At 40.4% G+C, this 19778-nt stretch overlaps 1 protein-coding gene across 8 annotated transcripts in view; it reads left to right on the top strand.

The window, feature by feature from the left end:
- LMO7 (LIM domain 7) overlaps positions 1 to 19778 on the top strand; it is a 187204-nt gene that overhangs the window by 89870 nt on the left and 77556 nt on the right. For all 8 annotated transcript variants that reach the window (XM_039544106.1, XM_039544125.1, XM_039544132.1 and 5 more), the window contains exon 5: positions 3957 to 4063. In XM_039544106.1, the coding sequence (XP_039400040.1) occupies positions 3957 to 4063 (107 nt within the window). The remainder of the gene's footprint in view (positions 1 to 3956; positions 4064 to 19778) is intronic.

Consider the following 19778-nt stretch of genomic DNA (forward strand, 5'->3'; position numbering starts at 1 on the left):
TCCCCCCTTAGTAATCTCTTTTCCAAGCTGAAAAGTCCCAGTCTTATTCATCTCTTCTCGTATGGTAGCTGTTCCATACTCCTAATCATTTTTGTTGCCCTACTCTATACCTTGTCCAATTCCAGTATGTCTTTTTTGAGATAAGGCAACCAGATCTGAATGCAGTATTCAAGTTATGAGCATACCATGGATTTATATAGAGGCAATATGATATTTTCTGTCATCTTATCTATCCCTTTTTCATTGATTCTCAATATTTCTCTTCGCTTTTTTGACTGCCACTGCACATTGAGTGTACGTTTTCAGAGAAATATACACAATGAATGACTCTAAGATCTCTCTTGAGTGGTAACATAATTTAGACCCCATCATTTTATACGTATACTTGAGATTATGTTCTCCAATGTGCATTACTTTGCTTTTATCAACATTGAATTTCATTGCCATTTTGTTGCCCAGTCATCTGGTTTTGTGAGATCCCTTTGTAACTCTTCGCAGTCTGCTTTGGACATAACTGTCTTGAGTAGATTTGTATCATCTGCAAATTTTGCCACCTCACTGTTTTACCCCTTTTTCCAGATCCTTTATGAATATGTTGAACAGTACTGGTCCCAATACAGACCCTTTGGGGACACAACTATTTACCTCTCTCCATTCTGAAAACTGTATTTATTCCTACCCTTTGTTTCTTGTCTTTAATCAGTTACTGATCCATGAGGAGACCTTCCCTCTTATCCCATGACAGCTTATTTTGCTTAAGAGACTTTGGTGAGGGACCTTGTCAAAGGCTTTCTGAAAATCTAAGTACGCTATATCCACTGGATTCCCTTGTCCATGTGCTTGTTGACCCCCCTCAAAGAATTCTAATAGATTGGTGAGGCATGATTTCCCTTTACAAAAAGCATGTTGACTCTTCCCCAACAAACCGTGTCCATCTGTGTATCTAATAATTCTGTTCTTTACTGTATTTTCAACCAATTTACCTGATAATGAAGTTTAGGTGTACCTACCTGTAATTGCTAGGATCGCTTTTGGAGCTTTTTAAAAAAAATTAGCGTCACATTAGCTATCCAATCATCTGGTACAAAAGCTGATTTAAATGATAGGTTACATGCTATGGTTAGTAGTTATTCAATTTCACATTTGAGCTCCTTGAGAACTCTTGGGTGAATACCATCTGGTCCTGGTGACTTCTTATTGTTTAATTTATCAGTTTGTTCCCAAACCTTCTCTAATGACACCTGTATCTGGGACAGTTCCTGAGATTTATCACCTCAAAAGTATGTCTCAGGCTTGGGAATCTCCCTTACATTCTCAGTTGTGAAGACCAATGCAATGAATTCATTTAGTTTCTCCACAAAGGCCTTATCTTCCTTGAGTGCTCCTTTAGCATCTTGATCATCCAGTGGCCCCCCTGGCTGTTTAGCAGGCTTCCCGCTTCTGATGTCCTAAAACATTTTTTTGCTGTTACTTTTTGAATCGTTGTCATGAATAAATATCGTCCAGCTTCTTCAGAATTAATTTTGTGTGTGTACACAGCTTTTCTCCTCTCTCAACCTAACCAGCAACTTTGGCTTTTCTGTTTGTCAGCAAGACCCAATTGTCAGCAAGACCCAATTTTCTTTTCTCTGACCCCTTCCTTCCTTGCTTATCTGCACATTCTGATACCATTTCACATTTTATTTGGAAAATCCAGTAATTTTGGATTCTTCTCTTCTGATTTTTGGTATCTCCACCCAGTGAAAAGATGTCCCCTTTGTTCAACTCCTGAGTCCACCCTTATGACGCCAGCCCCCCCAGGGTAATTGCTCATTCTTTCACAGCAGCTCAGTAATAGTTTTATCCCCATGCTTTTCTTGGACTCCCTAGGCCTTTAAACAATTCCTAGTTTAGTTGTCTAGTCTCTCAGCTCCTCCTATCTTTCAGTGTCATTCTCCAAACAGAGTGCCTCATGGTTACTCTCTTTCCAGCTGTTGTACTGTTCAGGGTAATGGGCTCCTTTTTGGACACTTCTGTCCCTGAAGCATTCTGCAGGCCAATGTACAGTGTGTGTTCTCCATTTCATTGAAGCTTTTGAGGCCCCATTCAGTTTATAAAAATTACTGAAGGCAAAGGTATGCTCTGAGTTTCGATAAGTTTGCCTTCCTGTCTGATTTAAATAAATTTGTAGGCCTGAACAAACTGGCAGTGCACCTCAGGTGCCAGATTGAAGCTGCCTCTTATGTGGGTGCACTGGATGGAGGAGAGAGAGCATGAGAGCCTTTCCTCACAGTGCACCCACCCAAGAGGCAGCTATAATTTCACTGCTTGTTCAGCAGCGCACTCAGTTGAAGGCTTGGGGGGGGGGGCAGGGTTGTGATTATGGCCCTGCCTCTTCCCAACTGTGCAGTGGCGATGAACACTTTTTTTTATAGTGGTGGTGCTGAAAGCCAGCTAAGGAAACTCTAAAGCAGTGGTCCCCAAACTTTTTACCTCATGCCCCTCCCACCCCCAGAGCCATGGCTCTGGGATGGGGGGACACGGACAGGGGTAAGGGTGCCAAGGCTCAGGCCGCAGCTGGGGGTGTGCCTGGGGCTGGCAGCCAGGGCCTAGAGCTCGGGGTGCTGCAGCACCTCCCTCACCCTTCGTTCCTGTGCCTATGCCAGTGTGCCGCTCTTTCCCCTGATTCCACCCTCTCCCTTCTGCAATAGGGGAACAGCCTACACTTGGAGGCATTATGCTTCCGATTCCATGGGCCTCCATGTCCAGTGAAGATTGGGGTCTATGACATATGGTATAATACAACACTGTCTACATGTTAAATGTTATACAAGCATTTTCCTGAAATGAAGCTTGAATTTATCCATTAATAAATATGCTAAGACATACTAGAGTCTAAAGACCTACAAAAACTGTAGTTCACTTATTAAACTGCTTTGTATTAGATTCTACTGACACTTTTTTTTAAAGTGGGGTGTGGGGGGGAGCTTTTAGAATGTAAATTATTGAGCTCTTGCCTCCAGGGAGAACAAAAAGGGGGAAAGGCTGTTTTAAGATGGTACTGAGTTGATGAAATGGCTGTTTTACAGACTGTGCAAAGTCTGACCTAGTACTTTAAGTACAGAAACTTTGAATGACATAGCTACATTAGCTTATGAATTAAGTAACATTAGCCTCCCCTCTCCTGTAACCCTTTTTCCCATGTTGAGTTGTGAAGTGTGTGCAAAGAGAAATTCTTCTGTTTTATATAATAGTGTTCAATATTAATGAGAAGGAATTTCTTGTAAATTGCTTGTTGATTATGAAGTAGAAAGTGAATTAATGAATTGTGCAATCTTTACAGTATTATATTGGTTACCCTGTCTTTACTAGGCAGTTGTCTGTAGCAGGTGCAATGAATGAATACTGTACCACTCCTATATTTTATAGTCCCATACTATAAAAAAATATTTTTGCTGCTTCCTTGATCATGCAGTTTGGTTTCTCTCTCTCTCTCTCTCAAGAGCCTGCTCAGCAACCAAACCCAGATTCCAGGTGCCGTATTCCACAATCATTCTGTAATCTGTAATCATAGAAACAGAATGTTCCTCCTCTTATTCCTCCATTGCCAACAGTTTCTGGGTGGGTGAATGTCAGTAGCTGGAGTTATTTTTAAAGGCGAGAGGTGAGGCTTGTCGTGCAAAGCTAGAAAGAGGGCGTTTGTTTGTAGAGCAGAACTGACATCAAAGTGCAGATTACTGCCTACTGGCTAGCCACTTGCTTTATACCAGGTAATCTTTAACGTGTGTGTCAGTCACAAAGATCGCAACTAGCCCAGCCACGTATATGAAATATTGCTAGTATTTATGATCTGGAAGATTGCTTTTTTTTTTCTTTCCATGAGCTGGACTTTGAAACTTAGACGTTCATACTAATCAACTTGCAATACCTGCTCAGTGCTGCTTAATTAAGCAATCACTTTCCACTTTTCTTCACAGGATAATATAAATGTTTTTCTGAAAGCTTGTGAAAATATTGGATTGAAAGAAGCTCAGCTTTTTCATCCTGGTGATCTTCAGGATTTGTCCAGTCGAGTTACTGTCAAGTAAGTTTTTCCACCTAATATTTTTAAAGTTAGCTAATATGTTTTACCAGTCAGAGTTTTTTAAAATGTTTGACTAGAAAATTCTTGCTTAAAACAGCTAGCAACAGAGCAGTTTTGAAGAAGTGTAGCTCAGAATGGTCGTAGCTTTGTTAAAGTTATTAGGTTAGGTCTGATATAATTAGTGCAAATATATCCTGTAGAGAACCTTACTTTGTAATTTAAAATTAGTATTTTTATACCTACCAGTATACTGGGTTGCTAATTAATATTTAGTGTTTAAAGATGTGAAGCAGAAACTGTTCTGTTACAATTTAGTTTTAGAATAAACTCTGTAGGTGAATTGTGTACTATAATAACCAGAAGGTGCTAAAATAGATTTAAAAATATTTCTTGATTTATTTGTTTAAATTTTGAAATCAGTAGTTTAAAAAAAATTTCAAGGATTAGACTAGTAATTTGTGGCATTCAGATGAGTTGCTGTGGGGTATGAGTATTGCATTTTTGAAGGACCACACTTTTCTCCAATTCAAAGATTTGTTACTGAATGTTACACTTCAGAGTGGGGAGAGAAACAGGAACTAAGTACAATGTATTCAGACCACTAGATGTTGGATTACACTCAGAGTAATTGTTATGTTTATAGATGACAGTATTTTCCCATGAAATAGACATGTTTGTTCTTGCAATATAACTCATTGCTTCCCATAATTTTAGGACTCAGGCTTTTCTCATTTGAATGAGAGTTCTGTTATTAACTTCAGTGAGAAAAGGATAGAGCCCTTAATAAGCTTCCAAGAACTCGGTAGTTAACAGGTGTTACTAAGGTAAATATGGCATGCAGCAAATCTTTCCTTGGGCTATTTAGCTTTGTAGTGCTTGGCACCTTTGTTCAATTCCAGTAGGGGAAAGGGGACAGTGGGTGGGGACAGAAATTGACTAGCTTAAATTCTAGGATACTTACTGAATACAAATGTCCTTGGATTTTGTAGAATTGATTGAGTTGGTGGGAACCCTTTATTTATTTATTTTAATTTTAATTTAAAAAAAACAATTTTTTTGTAAAGGTGATGAGGAAAAAGTGTGTAACAACCCAGCTTTTTCAATTTGGAAGATTCTCGTATCGATAGCTTGCAATCGATACGAGAATATGCTGCAATGTTCTTCATGTCCATTGCAAAATGAAACTTAATTCGGGATTAAACTCTTGTGCTTATGATAGCAAGATGCTTCTAAAATATTTGAGGATTTATTTGGCCTGATGATTTTGTGGACGATGATTTAGCTGCTGGGTTTCAAAATATTGGCATACTTCTTGAGTGACTTTATGCAGTGCAAGGAGCTAAGATGTTTGTAAACTCTGCCTTACTGTAATTATTCACAAGTCTCCAAATCCCTATTTTAGTCTAGATTGATTTTAAAATATAGCTAAGAGTAATTTTAAATTGTGTGTGATTAGTCAGTCTTCAGCAAAGTAAATTCTGACAATCTGAAACCTGAGGGAGGTCAGATAGTAAGCTAGCAAACTGTTGTGCAAGGTATGTTGTCCAACTTGTCTGAGTACTAAGCACAAGTCACAAAAGTAGCAGGCGTGCCTGGGTGGTGGTAGTCAGCCATGAAATGAAAGACGTACTTATATGGCACCCATTAGTATCTGTGATACCTGAGCATGTCAGTCTTTAATGTATTTATTCTCAAACACTGCTGTGTGATAGGGCAGTAGTGTTAGACCCATTTTACATATAGGGAACTAAGGCACAGAGTGGCTAAGTGCCTTGTCCAAAGTCTCTCAGGAAATCTGTTTTCACCAACAAGGTTAGTAACGACTGGGACCTCTAACATAGTGAACGCCAGTGAAAATGAGGTAGGGTCTGAGGATAAAATTGGGAAAGAACAAGTTTAAAATTACTTTGACAATTTAGATGTCTTCATGTCACCTGGGCCTGATGAAATACCTCCTCAGTCAGCTCCTTGAGAGTTCCAGGATGTATCTGAGCCATTAGCGATTATCTTCAAAAACTCATGGAAGACAAGAGAGGTTCCAGAGGACTGGAAGAGAGCAAATATGGTACCCATCTATAAAAAAGGGAAATATAGAGAACCCAGGGACTTCCACACCAGTCAGCTTAACTTTGTTACCCAAAAATGGAGTAAATAATCAAGCGATCAGTTTGCAAACACAGAAAAGATATGGAAATGAACAACAAGGAATAGATCACTAAATGATTACCTGTTCTGTTAATTCCTTCTGGGGCACTTGGCATTGGCCGCTGTCGGAAGACAGGATATTGGGCTAGATGGACCTTTGGTCTGACCCAGTCTGGCCATTCTTATGTTCTTAAAGTGATAAGTAACATTCAGCGTGGACTTTTCAAAAACAAATCATATCAAACCAACTTAATAGCTTTCTTTGACAGAGTTACAAGCCATATGGGTGCCGAGTGGAGGGGGGAAGCAACAGATGTGTGATGCATCTTGACTTTAGTATGGCTTTTGATACTGTCTAACACGGTTCTCAAGACACAATTTTTGGTGGCCTCAGAGTGCAGCTAACAACTTTTGCTGGTGGCCACTCACACTTAATTCCCTTTAGGAAAAACAGTTAAATATGCACATACACGTCCAAATTGTTGTAATTTATTAATTGCTAGCTAGTAAGTCTGCTGTGAAAAGTGATATTTGTATGTTTGTTAATATCACTTTTCACAGCAGATTGTCCCAAGGCTTGACAGGGCTGAGTAAAATTAAGCCCTGGATGGGGAGGCTGGGGGAGATGGGGTGGGGGAGCTGGAGCCCAAAGCCCTGTGGCCAGAGCCTCCTGCCCCACTGCCTTGCCACCCCATGGCTGAAGCTCAAAGCCTGAACCCCACCACCCCTGGGAAGGTGGGGAACTCAGTGGTTGCCTGGTCCTCCAGCATTGTGCCCCAGGTGCCTCCACAGGGCGAGTAGGGCCCAACCACTGCTGGCAGCAGCAGCAATCAACACCAAGGTGGTGCATCCAGGAGCAACAGGGAGGGACTGCTACTTTGTCCCCCCCTCTCCCCCAATAACAGTCCAGGAGGCTGTGGTCGCAGAAAAAGGCCCCTGGCGGCCACATTTGAGCAACGCTGGTCTAGCATGAACCTCTCATAGGCAAACTAGGGAAATACAACCTAGATGGAGCTACTGTACGGTGGGTGCATTATATACCTCTCCCTCGATATAACACAAATTCAGATATAACGCAGTAAAGCAGTGCTCCCGGGGGGGGGGGGGGGTAGGGCTGCGCACTCTGGTGGACCACAGCAAATTCAATGTAACATGGTTTCACCTATAACGTGGTAAGATTTTTTTTTTTTTGGCTCCCGAGGACAGCATTATATCGAGGTAGAGGTGTACTCTCTGGAACAGTTTTCCAACCAGTTATCAGTGGTTCATAGTCAAGCTGGAAGGGCATATTGAGTGGAGTCCCAAAAGGATTGGTCCTGGGTCCAGTTCTGTTCAATATCGTCTTCAGTGATTTAGATAATGGCATAGAGAGCATACTTATAAAGTTTTTGGATGAAACCATGTGCTTTGGAGGATAGGATTAAAATTCAAAATGATTTGGGCAAACAGGAGAAATGGTCTGAAGTAAATAGGATAAAATTCAGTAAGGAGAACAGCAAATTACTCCACTTATGGAGCACAACTGCACACATACAAAATGGGAAATGACTGCCTAGGAAGGACATTAGAAAAAACTTTCTTACTGTCAGGGTAGTTAAGCACTGGAACAAATTACCTAGGGAGATTGTGGAATCTCCATCATTGGAGATTTTAAGAACAGATTAGATAAACACCTGTCATGAATGGTCTAGTTTTTATTTAGTCCTGCCATGAGTGCAGGGAACTGGACTAGTTAACCTCTCAAGGTCCTTTCCAGTCCTACGATTCTATGACTTGAGCCTAGATCTCCCAAATCCCAAGTCCTAGGCTAGTTCTCTAACCACTTGTCTATCCTTCCTTTTAATTGGCTTTGAGAACTTTTCCTTTAACACCCTTAGTTCCTCTCCTAGTTCCTGGAGAAAGAAAAGTGGGTGTGTCATATAGTAATGTAAAATAGTATTTTAACCCCACCATGCAACAGGGCTGCATGTATTCAATTAGTAGGAAAAGTAGGTTTAACCATTGATCATTTTTATGATTCACGTACGAATATACAGAAAGATTAGAGCAGAATGGAAATACTTGCATACCATACCGTCATGCTTTTTTAATTTGATTCAATACAAAGTCAACTTTCTGTATGACCTGTATCATATGATAGCTCTATAATATGTCTAAAATGCTCAGACATTTCAGTTTGACCACATCGTAAAGCAGTAAATTGAATATCCTGGCAAATTTTGGCACACTTAAAACTTAAGTTAGGAGAGAGTGAGTGAGTGGTCATTTCCTGCCAAACTTCTGGTAGAGCTTTACACTAGGATAACTCTTCATCAGAAAGTTGATCAAATGTCATGCAATCACCCTGGAGGCAAGGCAGTCTCTTGCAGAGAGTTCCCAGATAAAATAATAAGGTTGTCAGCAGATTAGCAGTATGTGCTGAATAAGTGACTCTCTAAATGGTCTTTTAAAAAAATATTAGGTTTCTGACATACACTGTATATAATTCCACCTGTGTGTGATATATAAAAATACATACTTGCCTCAAATTGGTACACTGTCATTGTCATGTTAGGAATTTCAATGATGTTTCTCATATACCATATGAGGTGAGCTTGTTCCAAATTAGTATTCATTTTGTTTTGATGCTAATGAATTATTCCTTGTTTACATTGTTTTGTATAAAGTTTTGTTGTCCTAAAGAGACAAAGATTTTTTATATAGTAGAACCTCAGAGTGATGGATTTATCAGTCAACCAGACACCATGTGGAACTGAAAGTAATCATTCAGGCAGCAGTGGAGACAAAAACAAAACAGCAAGTACTGTAAGGCCTCAGGGCTTCAGCCAGGGAGGGTTTGGGCTGCAGGGGATCAGGGCTCCAGGCATGGGGAGGTCGGCTCAGGGCTTCTGACCCTCAATAGCACTAGGGCTCAGGGCTTTAGAACTGGGGGAGTGCCGAGGCTCAGGGCTTCAGTCCCTCAGCTCCGTTCACAGCTTCTACCCTGTGGGGGTTGCCAGGGCTCAGTGCTTCAGTATTATCCAAATTCTGGTATTTATATGTGTAGGCGATTGCAAATCTCTTCATACCATGGCAGTTAAGTGACTAGAAGAGCAGTAGTATGACATGGGAAATATATTGTCATGAATGACTTTCTGCCAGTGAAGATGGGAACAGGGATTAGTGTCTGATATTTATGGCTCAGTTTTTCTGTAAATCTCTAGAAATTATTGGCTATTGGTGTAGTATAGCAATGTGTCATGTCTAAAATAAATGATCGAGGTGGCACCATCCATCATACAGCATCCCAAAGAGTTGTGTGCATTTCTTCTTCTTTCATGGTTGGTTATTTAGTTAAATGTATATGTATCTCTGTTCATTCTCTTCAGTGTGTGTAATTTATTGCTACAATTTTTTTAGCCTAAACATTTATTATACTTAGAACTAAATGAGATGGTATTATTCTTAAACCCACCAACTTCTCAATTGCTTTAAATCTGAAATAGCATTGGGTTGCCTTTCGGATTCATTTGGTTCTTTTCAATTATATCAGCTTGAGTGTAACATGAGCTCAGTGACTTTCATTTAGCAACATAGTTACTATTTAAAAACCTTGAGTACTTCCTACCAAGTTCTTTTTAAAATTACGCACCCAGTTGTTCCCAGTTGTAGCAGGGTTCTTACAAAAATAGTTCAATAGCTTTAAAATTACCAGAGTTACCTCAGTGAGATGTCAAATTTCAAATGTTCTTATTGATACTAGAGATTCTAATATTGGGCTTCCTAGTTATTCAACTGCTATGTATGGTAAAGAATAGGGATTGTCTGTCTCATGTTGACAAATGCCTCTGTCAGAGTAAAATGCTTATCCAGTAGTGTATGACGGCTTAAAAAAATAAAGATCTTGTATTTCAAATGGGTGACTGGTAATACAAAATAAATGCTGGTGAATAGATAAATTAGAAAAAAAGGTAGTAAGCCAAAATTTATGAAATAATTTCTTGTGTTGTAAAGCTTAGCATTAAAGAATCTAATAATTTATCTCAAGCTCCAAAACCTTGTGCTGAAGGTAGGGTGACCAGATGTCCTGATTCTTGAGTCTTTTTCTTATATAGGCTCCTATTACCCCCCACCCCCATCCTGATTTTTCACACTTGCTGTCTGGTCACCCTAGCTGAAGGAGTAATGTTAAACTTTAATATCCCACTTCTAGCCTTCTGTAAGGACTGAATGAAATATGTAATTAAATATTTCACTAAATTAAAGTAAGTAATTTATAGGCTTCCATTTTAAGCAGAAGTTGAGTCAAATGTTCATGGACATACTGAGCAGCAATAGTTAACTAGGCTTCATCCTACTTAATGGTCAGATCAGTACCTTCAGCTCCCATTAAATTATATTGATGGTGAGGTTCCTCAGTACAAGGGGTTCTGGCCATAAATTAGTGCCTTAGCCTCAGTGGAATACTTCATTCTGTGCAATGAATAAAGCAGAATGAAGTATATGATGTTATTAAAAACTAGCTTATACATATATAAAGGGGCTAAATTAAGTTTGCATGGGCAACTTTTATTTTGGTATTTCCTAATTCTTTGAGTGCTTGACTTCATAACCTTATCGTTCTTTAAACATGGGGGGATGGGAAATGGCTTGGATGTAATTGCTTAGATTTTAAAACAAAATAACTCACTCAGCACTTATAACGCTATGGCATAGAGCTCTACATCTTGACTTAAGTGAATAACTTATAGCAGTAGAAGGCATTTGAGTTTTTGCTCCTCTTCACCCATCCAAAAATCTTTGCACCCTGGGCAATCTTTAAAAAAGGCATTAATAAATAAACAGACCCATCAATTGTACCGTGATCAAATCAAATAACGTGAAAATATAAATTTAATTAACCTCCCCAAAAATTCCTCCCCTTTTCCCCCCGAGTTCCACTTCACTGCTACCCAGCCCTACTCACCACCCATCTTCTTATGGGAGATAGAGAAAAGAATGGCCGTGTGACACACTAAAGATTATCAAACTTTTATGGACTAAGGGAGGAAGTGAATTCCAAAGGAACAGGGCTCTAACAGAGAGCACACTGCCCATAGTGCCTTCTCACTTGTACCAATGGTGCTCCAGCTCAGGTATCTCTGTGGACTGCAACTTTGAAAGTATGTCACAGGGAGAGAGGTGCTCTGATAGATTGGTAACACTGCTCCCATACATGCTATCAAATGGGAAACATACAGTTTGCAATGGAAACAGTAGCTGAGCTGAGCATAGAATCCTGGTCTAATGATGCCCATTCCTGTGCTCAGTTAACAAAAGCAGAGTGAAACTGGCACTGGTGTAAGTCTCATCCATGCTACTGCTCCTTTATGCATCAATAGGGAAAGCATTATACTTAGAAGTATTCCAAGTGTGGTCTTTGAGGCATGAACAATGTTATCAACTTCTCGTAGTTTTATTGCAAGACTTGTAGTATTTGGTGGTTTTAGTAAAGCCCTGGCTCCTGGAGTCATGTGATTGTGAGACTCTCAGCTTTCATTTAAAAACATCAGTTTCTAGCCCTTATGGTTGCAGAGAAAAGCCTGAAAAACTTGACTCAAGTGTACTGTAAATGTTCTAAAACCAAATGGCAAGTAAAACAAAAGGACAAATCTAAACCTTACAATTTTTTTTAGAAATCTTGTGATTTTTAAGCCAATTTTGTGTGTGTGTATGTGTGGTTTTTTGTTTTTTTTTTATTTTAATTTTTTTTCAGGGAGGAGGGGCTGATTCTTTTCAATAGTTGTTCAGTCATAAACATCTGACAGAAAAAGAAAAGAGGAAAATACACTAATGTAGAGAATAGAGAGAAATCTCTGGTTAGGGGGAGAACTGCACTTGTGGTGGGTTGACCTGTGTGTTAGTATAGGGACAGTACCATTTCTTGCTTCCTGGCTTAGCATTTTGAGAACATTGTGGAGGCAAACTCAGACTGTCTCCAGCAAATGATGAAAGGGGCCATCTGGCCAGCTCAAAGTGCATTGATGACAAGCTCTTCTGGGAATTACATCTGGTTCTCTGCTGTAGGGTACTACAATTGGATTGGAGAATTCAGAATTAAATGCCCATAAAATGGGGATCCTAGAATATCTGTCTTAAAAAGAAAAGACCTCAAGCAAATGTGTGACTAAGTGGCTCAGTTATTTAATGTGCTATTGTTTCATTACTAGCAACTTTGAATTTAAACTTTGGTCTTATTGGTAACCATTACACAATGATGCATTGGTGGCCATTTACATGACAGGATTGAGATATGTTGGTTGAGTTGGGTGGGGAAGCTGGTTTTGCTGTAGCTCCTTACTTTCACAAGAGCAAACATTTAAAGTAAGTTGGGAAATAGAACTTTTAACTATTCAAAGAACCACAGAATTGCAATTTCATACTTTTTTAAATTTGTAGAACAGCAAAAATTATGCAATTGATGCATGCCATGTACTTCAGGATTATAAGTGGTATAGTAGTTAACCTCAATATTATTCCAATTTACACCAACATAAATAAGAACAAAATCCCCCTTAGTGGTAAATTTAATGGGGAAGAATAAACCTGAGAAACTACAGTTTAATTCAGTTTAAAATGAAAAGTTTAAAGGGAAAGATTTCACTGACTTAATGATATTGACATGTTTATACATCAGAATATTACTTAACCTGAGACTAAAGTGCAATTGTTGAAACTTCATTCCCTCTGGGGCACTTGGCATTGGCCACTATCGGAAGACAGGCTACCGAGCTAGATGGACCTTTGGCCTGATCCAGTATGGCCATTCTTCTGTTCTTTAAGTCTGCATTCAAATGAGAAGGAAAAATGTTTCTTACACATGGTTAAAATATATGTTCATTGTAGTAATTAAGCTTCCCAGTCACACTTCAGCTGTAACAAAACACTCAGGAACCCCACTTCAGAACAATCCAGAAACATCCTTAGCGGTTTCATGGATTGAGTATTTCTCTTCAAGTCATTTACCACTGGTATTTTCATAAAAACCTACAACTTTAATACTTTAGAGTTGGTAATTATACCAATTATGTGTATCAATGTCCATGGTATTTGAATCCTTGTAATGTGTAATTTTAATTAATATCAATGAAGTATGCGCATGTCAAGAGACTGGAACTCATTGCACTTTGTGTTGTCTAATACTATAATAAATCATAGTAATATTGGGTAAAAATATTCAAAGTTCATATGGTTAACATGCTTAAGTTTTGAATCATTTGCAGTTATAGGTAATAAAATATGCTCTGGACTTTGGATGTACATGTCAGGAATTAAATCTAGCTTTTCAGAGTAAATGGTATAGATATTAATCTTTTAAACTATTTAATCTTATTTATTTTATCTGAAGTCTGTCATAATTAAGATTAAGAGAAATTCTTAAGATTGTTGGATTTAGGTCATTCTGTAGGGTAACTTACTAGTCAGTGATCCTTAGTAGTATCATGCTTATCTTGTGGTTTTTGTAAGCGAGCATAGTCTGTATATTGTTTGGTTACCTTGACTGTTATGTAAGAGTGTTCTGCTGTAAAAGCTGAAAACCACAGCAGTTTAGTTGACAGCTGGAAATACTGAAAGGCTGAAGAGGTCTGAAAAATTCTGACAAAGTATAGATTGGGAATGGATGAGAGAGTAATTCAACTACTTTTAGTGAGGTTTATGGTGCTACCAGTCAACCCTTATTGGTATTTAAATAGTTGGAAGTTATTCAACCAAATCTAACTGACATATAAGAAAAAAAAGTTACTTTCTGCAAGAAGGAATTTATATGTTCAGATCAGGATTTCACACGTTATCTTTTAAAAAGTACACTGCTGAGATAACTTTAATTTAGGTAACATCACTATTACTAATTGGCTTTTATAGTGAATTTCATACATGAAGTCAATTGGAGTTAGGCGCCTAACTTAGGCTGTTTTGTGAATCCCACTAGATGTATATCTGTGTCTTTAGGCACCTGAATACATGTGCAAATTTGGTCTTCGGTCTCTTGCCATCCGAAAACAAATGGTATTTATAAAACAATATGGGAGAGACGTGGGGAGAGAAATCTGGAATGGAAGCTAATACTGAAGGGTGCAAAGGTGCATTACGGAAGTTGTAATCTTTTGGTGCAAGTACCTTATTTTAAAAAAATACATTTTGTGCCTTTGGGAGTTGGTAAGTTGAGAGTCTACATTATCTTTACAGGAGTCTTATCAACTTTCTTGGTATGCATGCCAGATTACATATAAACTCTAGATACAAATTCAGTATCAGATTATCCGTAATTGTAAATTACCACTAAGTCCCTGAATGATACGGTTGTCTCTTCAATAGACAAGCCCACATGCAACATGAAGAACTGATTTTTTTTTTTAAGCAAGCGGGAGCTATTCCTTGCTTTGGGGAAAGCAGGGAGTAGAGAAGGAGGAGGAAAGACACTTGCATTATTTTCTGTACCTTTCCTCTCTGCAGAGTAACGATGAGTAAGGTCCTATACTAGAGGACAGTAACATTGGCCAATTAAGCTAAATGATATATGTCTTCCATTTGCAACACATTTTCTGCTTCTAGTAATCAGTTCATAGTTGTTTTTTTTTACTTAATAAAATTTTAAAATGCTTTCAAAGACCAAATTCTAACAGATGTTTCTTGTAATTTTTAGGCATATAATAGTCACTAAGACATTTAGTATGATTTCTGTTTCTAGTACTACCTGAAATAATTGGTATTACAGGAATAGCGTACTAATTATTTTATGTAGTACAAATTGAAGGGGATTGAAATTTCTGTTCCCACCTTATTGCTGTTATCTTATCACGAGAATGTCTCACAAATGACCAAAAAAAAACCCCCCAACAACCAGCGTTGTGTAAATGAAGGTTGCCAAATTGATAGAAACATATAAACAACCTGAAGGGGCCCACTCTTTCCTTGTCACTGTTTGAAGAAAGGGCAGAGACCTGTTGTAAGGTTAAGGCTAGAGAACTTGTAACAGGTGTTGGATATAGAGGCAACATGCAGTAGTAGTGACACTTGATTCCTGTAAAAATGGGTAAGGTCTCTGATATTGAGTCAGAATTGTATTATAAGCAATGAAGCAGCTAAGGATGATTAGTTAATTAACTTTTTGTGAGTAATATAGGTGATATTTGTTCTCTCATTTCCTGTGAACCTGATGTTGTAGAGCTGCGTATGTGCCATTAGTAATCCCTGAGCTGTACATAGCAGGATATATTTAACTGGAAATAAAATACTGAGTCTGAAATATTTACACAGTTACATGGAATATTAAATTACAGCCAAATTTACTGGAGCCCAATGAATAACTCTCAAGCAAAAATGGCTGAAAGAAGCTGGGCAAATCCATGAGGTAATAGTGTATCCATTTTAATTCAGTACCCATGTCTAAGACTGTTTTCAAATGTTGCAGCACATAGCAGAAGATACTTTCAAATATTGACTGTCCTCAGGGGTGATCAATGTATTTATGTAAAACAGTGGTCAAACATACCTAGACCAGTTGGAAGTCAGGGTTTAGTTTCACAATATTAAGGCTAGTAGCGTTTGACTTTAAGATGTGTTTTCATCACAAATCTGAATAGCAAAGGCATTATCCCATACTTCTGTAAACTAATACTAATCCACGCCTTCTTTAGTGTTGACTATGTCAGTCAATAGCTCTGTTTAACATTCTTTCACAGGGTAACTTTCTGAAATGGTAGATATTTTTCCTCTTTAAAGGGAAACAATCCCTGATGAGATTTCCATTAATGACAGAAAAACACAGCAGAAGTGGAACACGTGTATTTCAGCCTCCAGTTTTCCCCACACTAATTGCAATAATAATTTTCTTTGTGTAAAGATTTGTCTTCAATAGTATTATCAGAATTAAAAACCAGAATCTTCTGTTATAGTAGTTGCTAATGTGACAACTGTGATGAACTGACCTTTTATACAGTGTCTGTATATGTATTAAATGCAAAAATATCTACAACAAACTGCACATTTGAAACCAAATGTGTAGGTCTAAGGATGGATGTGTGCAAGAAATACACAGGAAGAGAGACTGAAGTAATTAAATTAGAAAAAAGCAGTAGGGGATCAAAAGTAAGATTTTGGAGGGAGATGGAAGGAGAAAATACAGTGGAGAATATTGAACAGAAATGAAGAAGAAAATACAAGAAGGTGAAATGAGAAAATATGTAGGAATGAGAGAACAGATGCTGAACATAATGCAAGAAAAGATGCCTCCTTCTTCGAGTGCTGTCCCTGTGGGTGCTTCACTGTAGGTGACGGTGCGTCCCCGTGTCGTTGATCAGAGATTTTCGGTAGCAGTGCCTGGTCAGGACACATGCACTCAGTTAGTATCTCCCGTCCCATTGGAATCTTCCTGAGTGCGTGTGTCCCACACCCTCCTCAACTATCCTCGGCCAAAGACGGGACTAGGAGCAGTGCTGATCCTCTTCCCTGGTTTTTGAAGGAAACAATTACAAAGAACATAGAAAGAGTTAGTTAGTAACATCCCAGTTGTTTCCCTTCCTTTAGAATAGTTACTTAGTTTAAAAAAAAATTCCCTCAAGTTTGTCTCCCACTGAGACACTCCCCTGGCATTACTAGTGCAATAATGCCAGGGGCTTCAGGATTCAAGGAATGTGCTTCCTGTCAGGACTTTATGCCAATATCCGATGGACACTCACGCTGTGTACAGTGCCTTGGCGAGACACAGGTCCCTGCCAAGTGTGTCCACTGCATGAACCTCAAAACCAGGGCTCGTCCTGACAGGGACCTGCGGCTGAAACTGCTTCTCATGCAGAAATCCCTGCAGCCTCCTCTGGAGATGGGCAATGGCAAACCCTCTCCCTCACGCTCCCCGGCCAGGTCCGAACTGAGCGGGAGCATGGCTTCACCCTCTCTGGAGCAGAAGCAAGAAGCTCTGCAGCTGCCTATGGAGCAGGGCAGTAAACCCGCTCCCTTGTCGGAACCAACCGGGAGCCTGGCTTCAACCTCTCACATGAAGAGACAGGAAGCCCTAATGTCTCCTCTCAGAGACACTCGAGGTTAAACGATCTCCTGCAGGGTCTTTACCCTTTGTGCTGTCAGCGCCGAGAGCAGGCAACTCTGATTGCCCCTGCACTTTACAAGCAATTCTCACAGGGCTCAAAAGCAGGGAACCTGACTTCCTGCAGCAGGAAGCTCTCCTTGGCACTGGTTCCCCGGCACCGACAATGGACCCAGTGCCGACAATGCGTTCCACCTCTGGCACTGAGCCTGCCTGCTACCCCGGTGCAGATTCAGACCCCCTGAGGGGCTCTCACAAAGGGCTCTCAGCTCCTGCCAAAGTGAAACTAAAATCACTCCAGGCTGCCACTCAGACTTCACGCTCTGCAGCACACCAGCCTAGGGAGCAGCAATAATTCCTGCATCAGCAGGATATCTCTGTGGCCCCTAAGCCTGACTCTCCGCTCCTGGACAGGGAGCACTCACTCTTTGAACAACAGCTCTCCCCATGTGACCTGGATACTTTCACTGATAGTGAGAACGGCACACAGCAGCAGGCAGGGTTCTCCCTGCCTGAGTCTTCCCCCCCCCCCCACTGGAGCCATATATGCCCCATATCTTGGGGTATCATATGAATCAGCCTCAGTTTCCCTACTTTGTCCCCCAGTGGCTAGGACCCATCTTTTTCCTAGCCGGTGCCCTGGCCTCAGTGGTACCCGTGGTCGGCTCCTGCCACCACTCCTCCTTGCACCCCTTCTACTGGACCACAAGCTCGTCCTGTGCCTATACCCCAGCTCTATCAACATCTAGAGCTCCTGAACCCCCTCCTGAAGACATGGGTTATGAACCCTTCCCTGTTTTACTGGCTTCTGCCTCGCCATCAGCTGCAGAAGTCGCCCTTATGCCTCCACCTCCAAAAAACATGGATGACTTTATGCAATTCCAGGAACTTTTTAAGAGAATGGCACTCAGCCAGGACATCCCTTTGGAGGAAGCCCAGGAGACACAATATAGGCTTTTCAAAATCCTGCAACCCTCTGCACCTTCAAAGTTAGTACTACCCATAGGGAGAGCTCTCCTAGAACCAACTGGTACTCTCTCTGACCCCTGCCTCCATTCCACCAGCATGCAAGAAAGCTCAACATAAATACTACGTGCCCATGAGGGACATCAATTTCTTTTTTTCCCCACCCACAACCCAATTCTATTGTGGTAGATGTAGCGACACACGGAACAAAGCAGCCACACTACCGGCCCACTCTGCAGGACAAGGACCTCAAACGTCTTGACCTCCTGGACCGCAAGGTTTATACTTTTTCTACTTTGCAATTTAGAATTGCAAACTTATTCCACCCTCCTTGCAAGCTATGACCATGACAACTACAACAAGCTCTTTGATTTGCCTCCCATATACTGGAGGACAGGAGAGCGGACTTCCAGTTAGTCCTCGTCGAAGGTCAATTGGTGTCTAGGATGACACTACAAGCATCCATGGACATGACTGATCCAGCAGCCTGCACCACTGCAGTGGTGATGCGCTGGTCATCTTGGCTCTCAGCATCCAGTATCCCAAAAGATTTGCGGTCCAAAGTGGAGAGTCTCCCCTTTGACAAAGAACCTCTTTTTTTCAAATAAAACAAAACAAAATAAAAAAAAACACATGAAATCTTTCACACTATGAAAGACTCTAGAGACACTTTGCGCACGTTGGACATATACCCATCCCTCTCCAGGAGACAATGGTATCAACCTTACCAAAGGCACCGCACACAACAATACCACCGACCCCAGTCCAGACCGTATGACACTGGGAAAAACCACAACAGACCTCTTAGAGACAGGCAAAACCAGGCGCAACCAACTACTTCCCACCATTGGGTAACAAACAATTTTGAAATGCTGGTCGGGGGTCTACACAACCGCCCCTTGACTCAGCCGCCTATTTGCCCATTTGTCTACTGCCTCCAGACTTTCGGGTCCTGGAAATAGCTCAATCAGGTTACTCCATCCCTTTCTTATTTTCCCTGCCCACCCTTTCCCCGTCCCTCTTAGGGACCCCTCTCATGAGCACCTTCTCTTTGTGGAGATAGCTCATCTTCTCCACCAAGATGCAGTCAAACCTGTGATGACGCAACATCGGGGAAAAGGATTCTACTCCCAAAAGAAAGGCGGAGGGTGGGGACCTATATTGGATATATGCCAACTGAACAAGTTTTTACACGTACAAAAATTCAGGATGGTCACATTGGGCACAATAATACCTGCTCTGCAAAAGGGGACTGGTTCACAGCCCTCACCCTACAAGATGCCTATTTCCGTATATACATTCATCCAACCCAGCAGACATAGTTTCTGCATAACACTAACTCTGCCACTGAACGTATTGGCCTCCCTACATTGGTAGACAAAACCAGAGAACCTATGCATGGATGTTCCCTTCCATCTACACTTCCCAGTACTCATGCTGACCATGGTCACTTTTTCCAGATAGATCGTTGAGCACACTTAGGTGACTACAGCACCTCTGGTCCCTATCAGAGACGTGTCTGCATATCAATCTCCTAGAACTCGG

The sequence above is a fragment of the Mauremys reevesii genome, linkage group 1 (assembly GCF_016161935.1).
Source record: "Mauremys reevesii isolate NIE-2019 linkage group 1, ASM1616193v1, whole genome shotgun sequence".
Classification (NCBI taxonomy): Eukaryota; Metazoa; Chordata; order Testudines; family Geoemydidae; genus Mauremys; species Mauremys reevesii.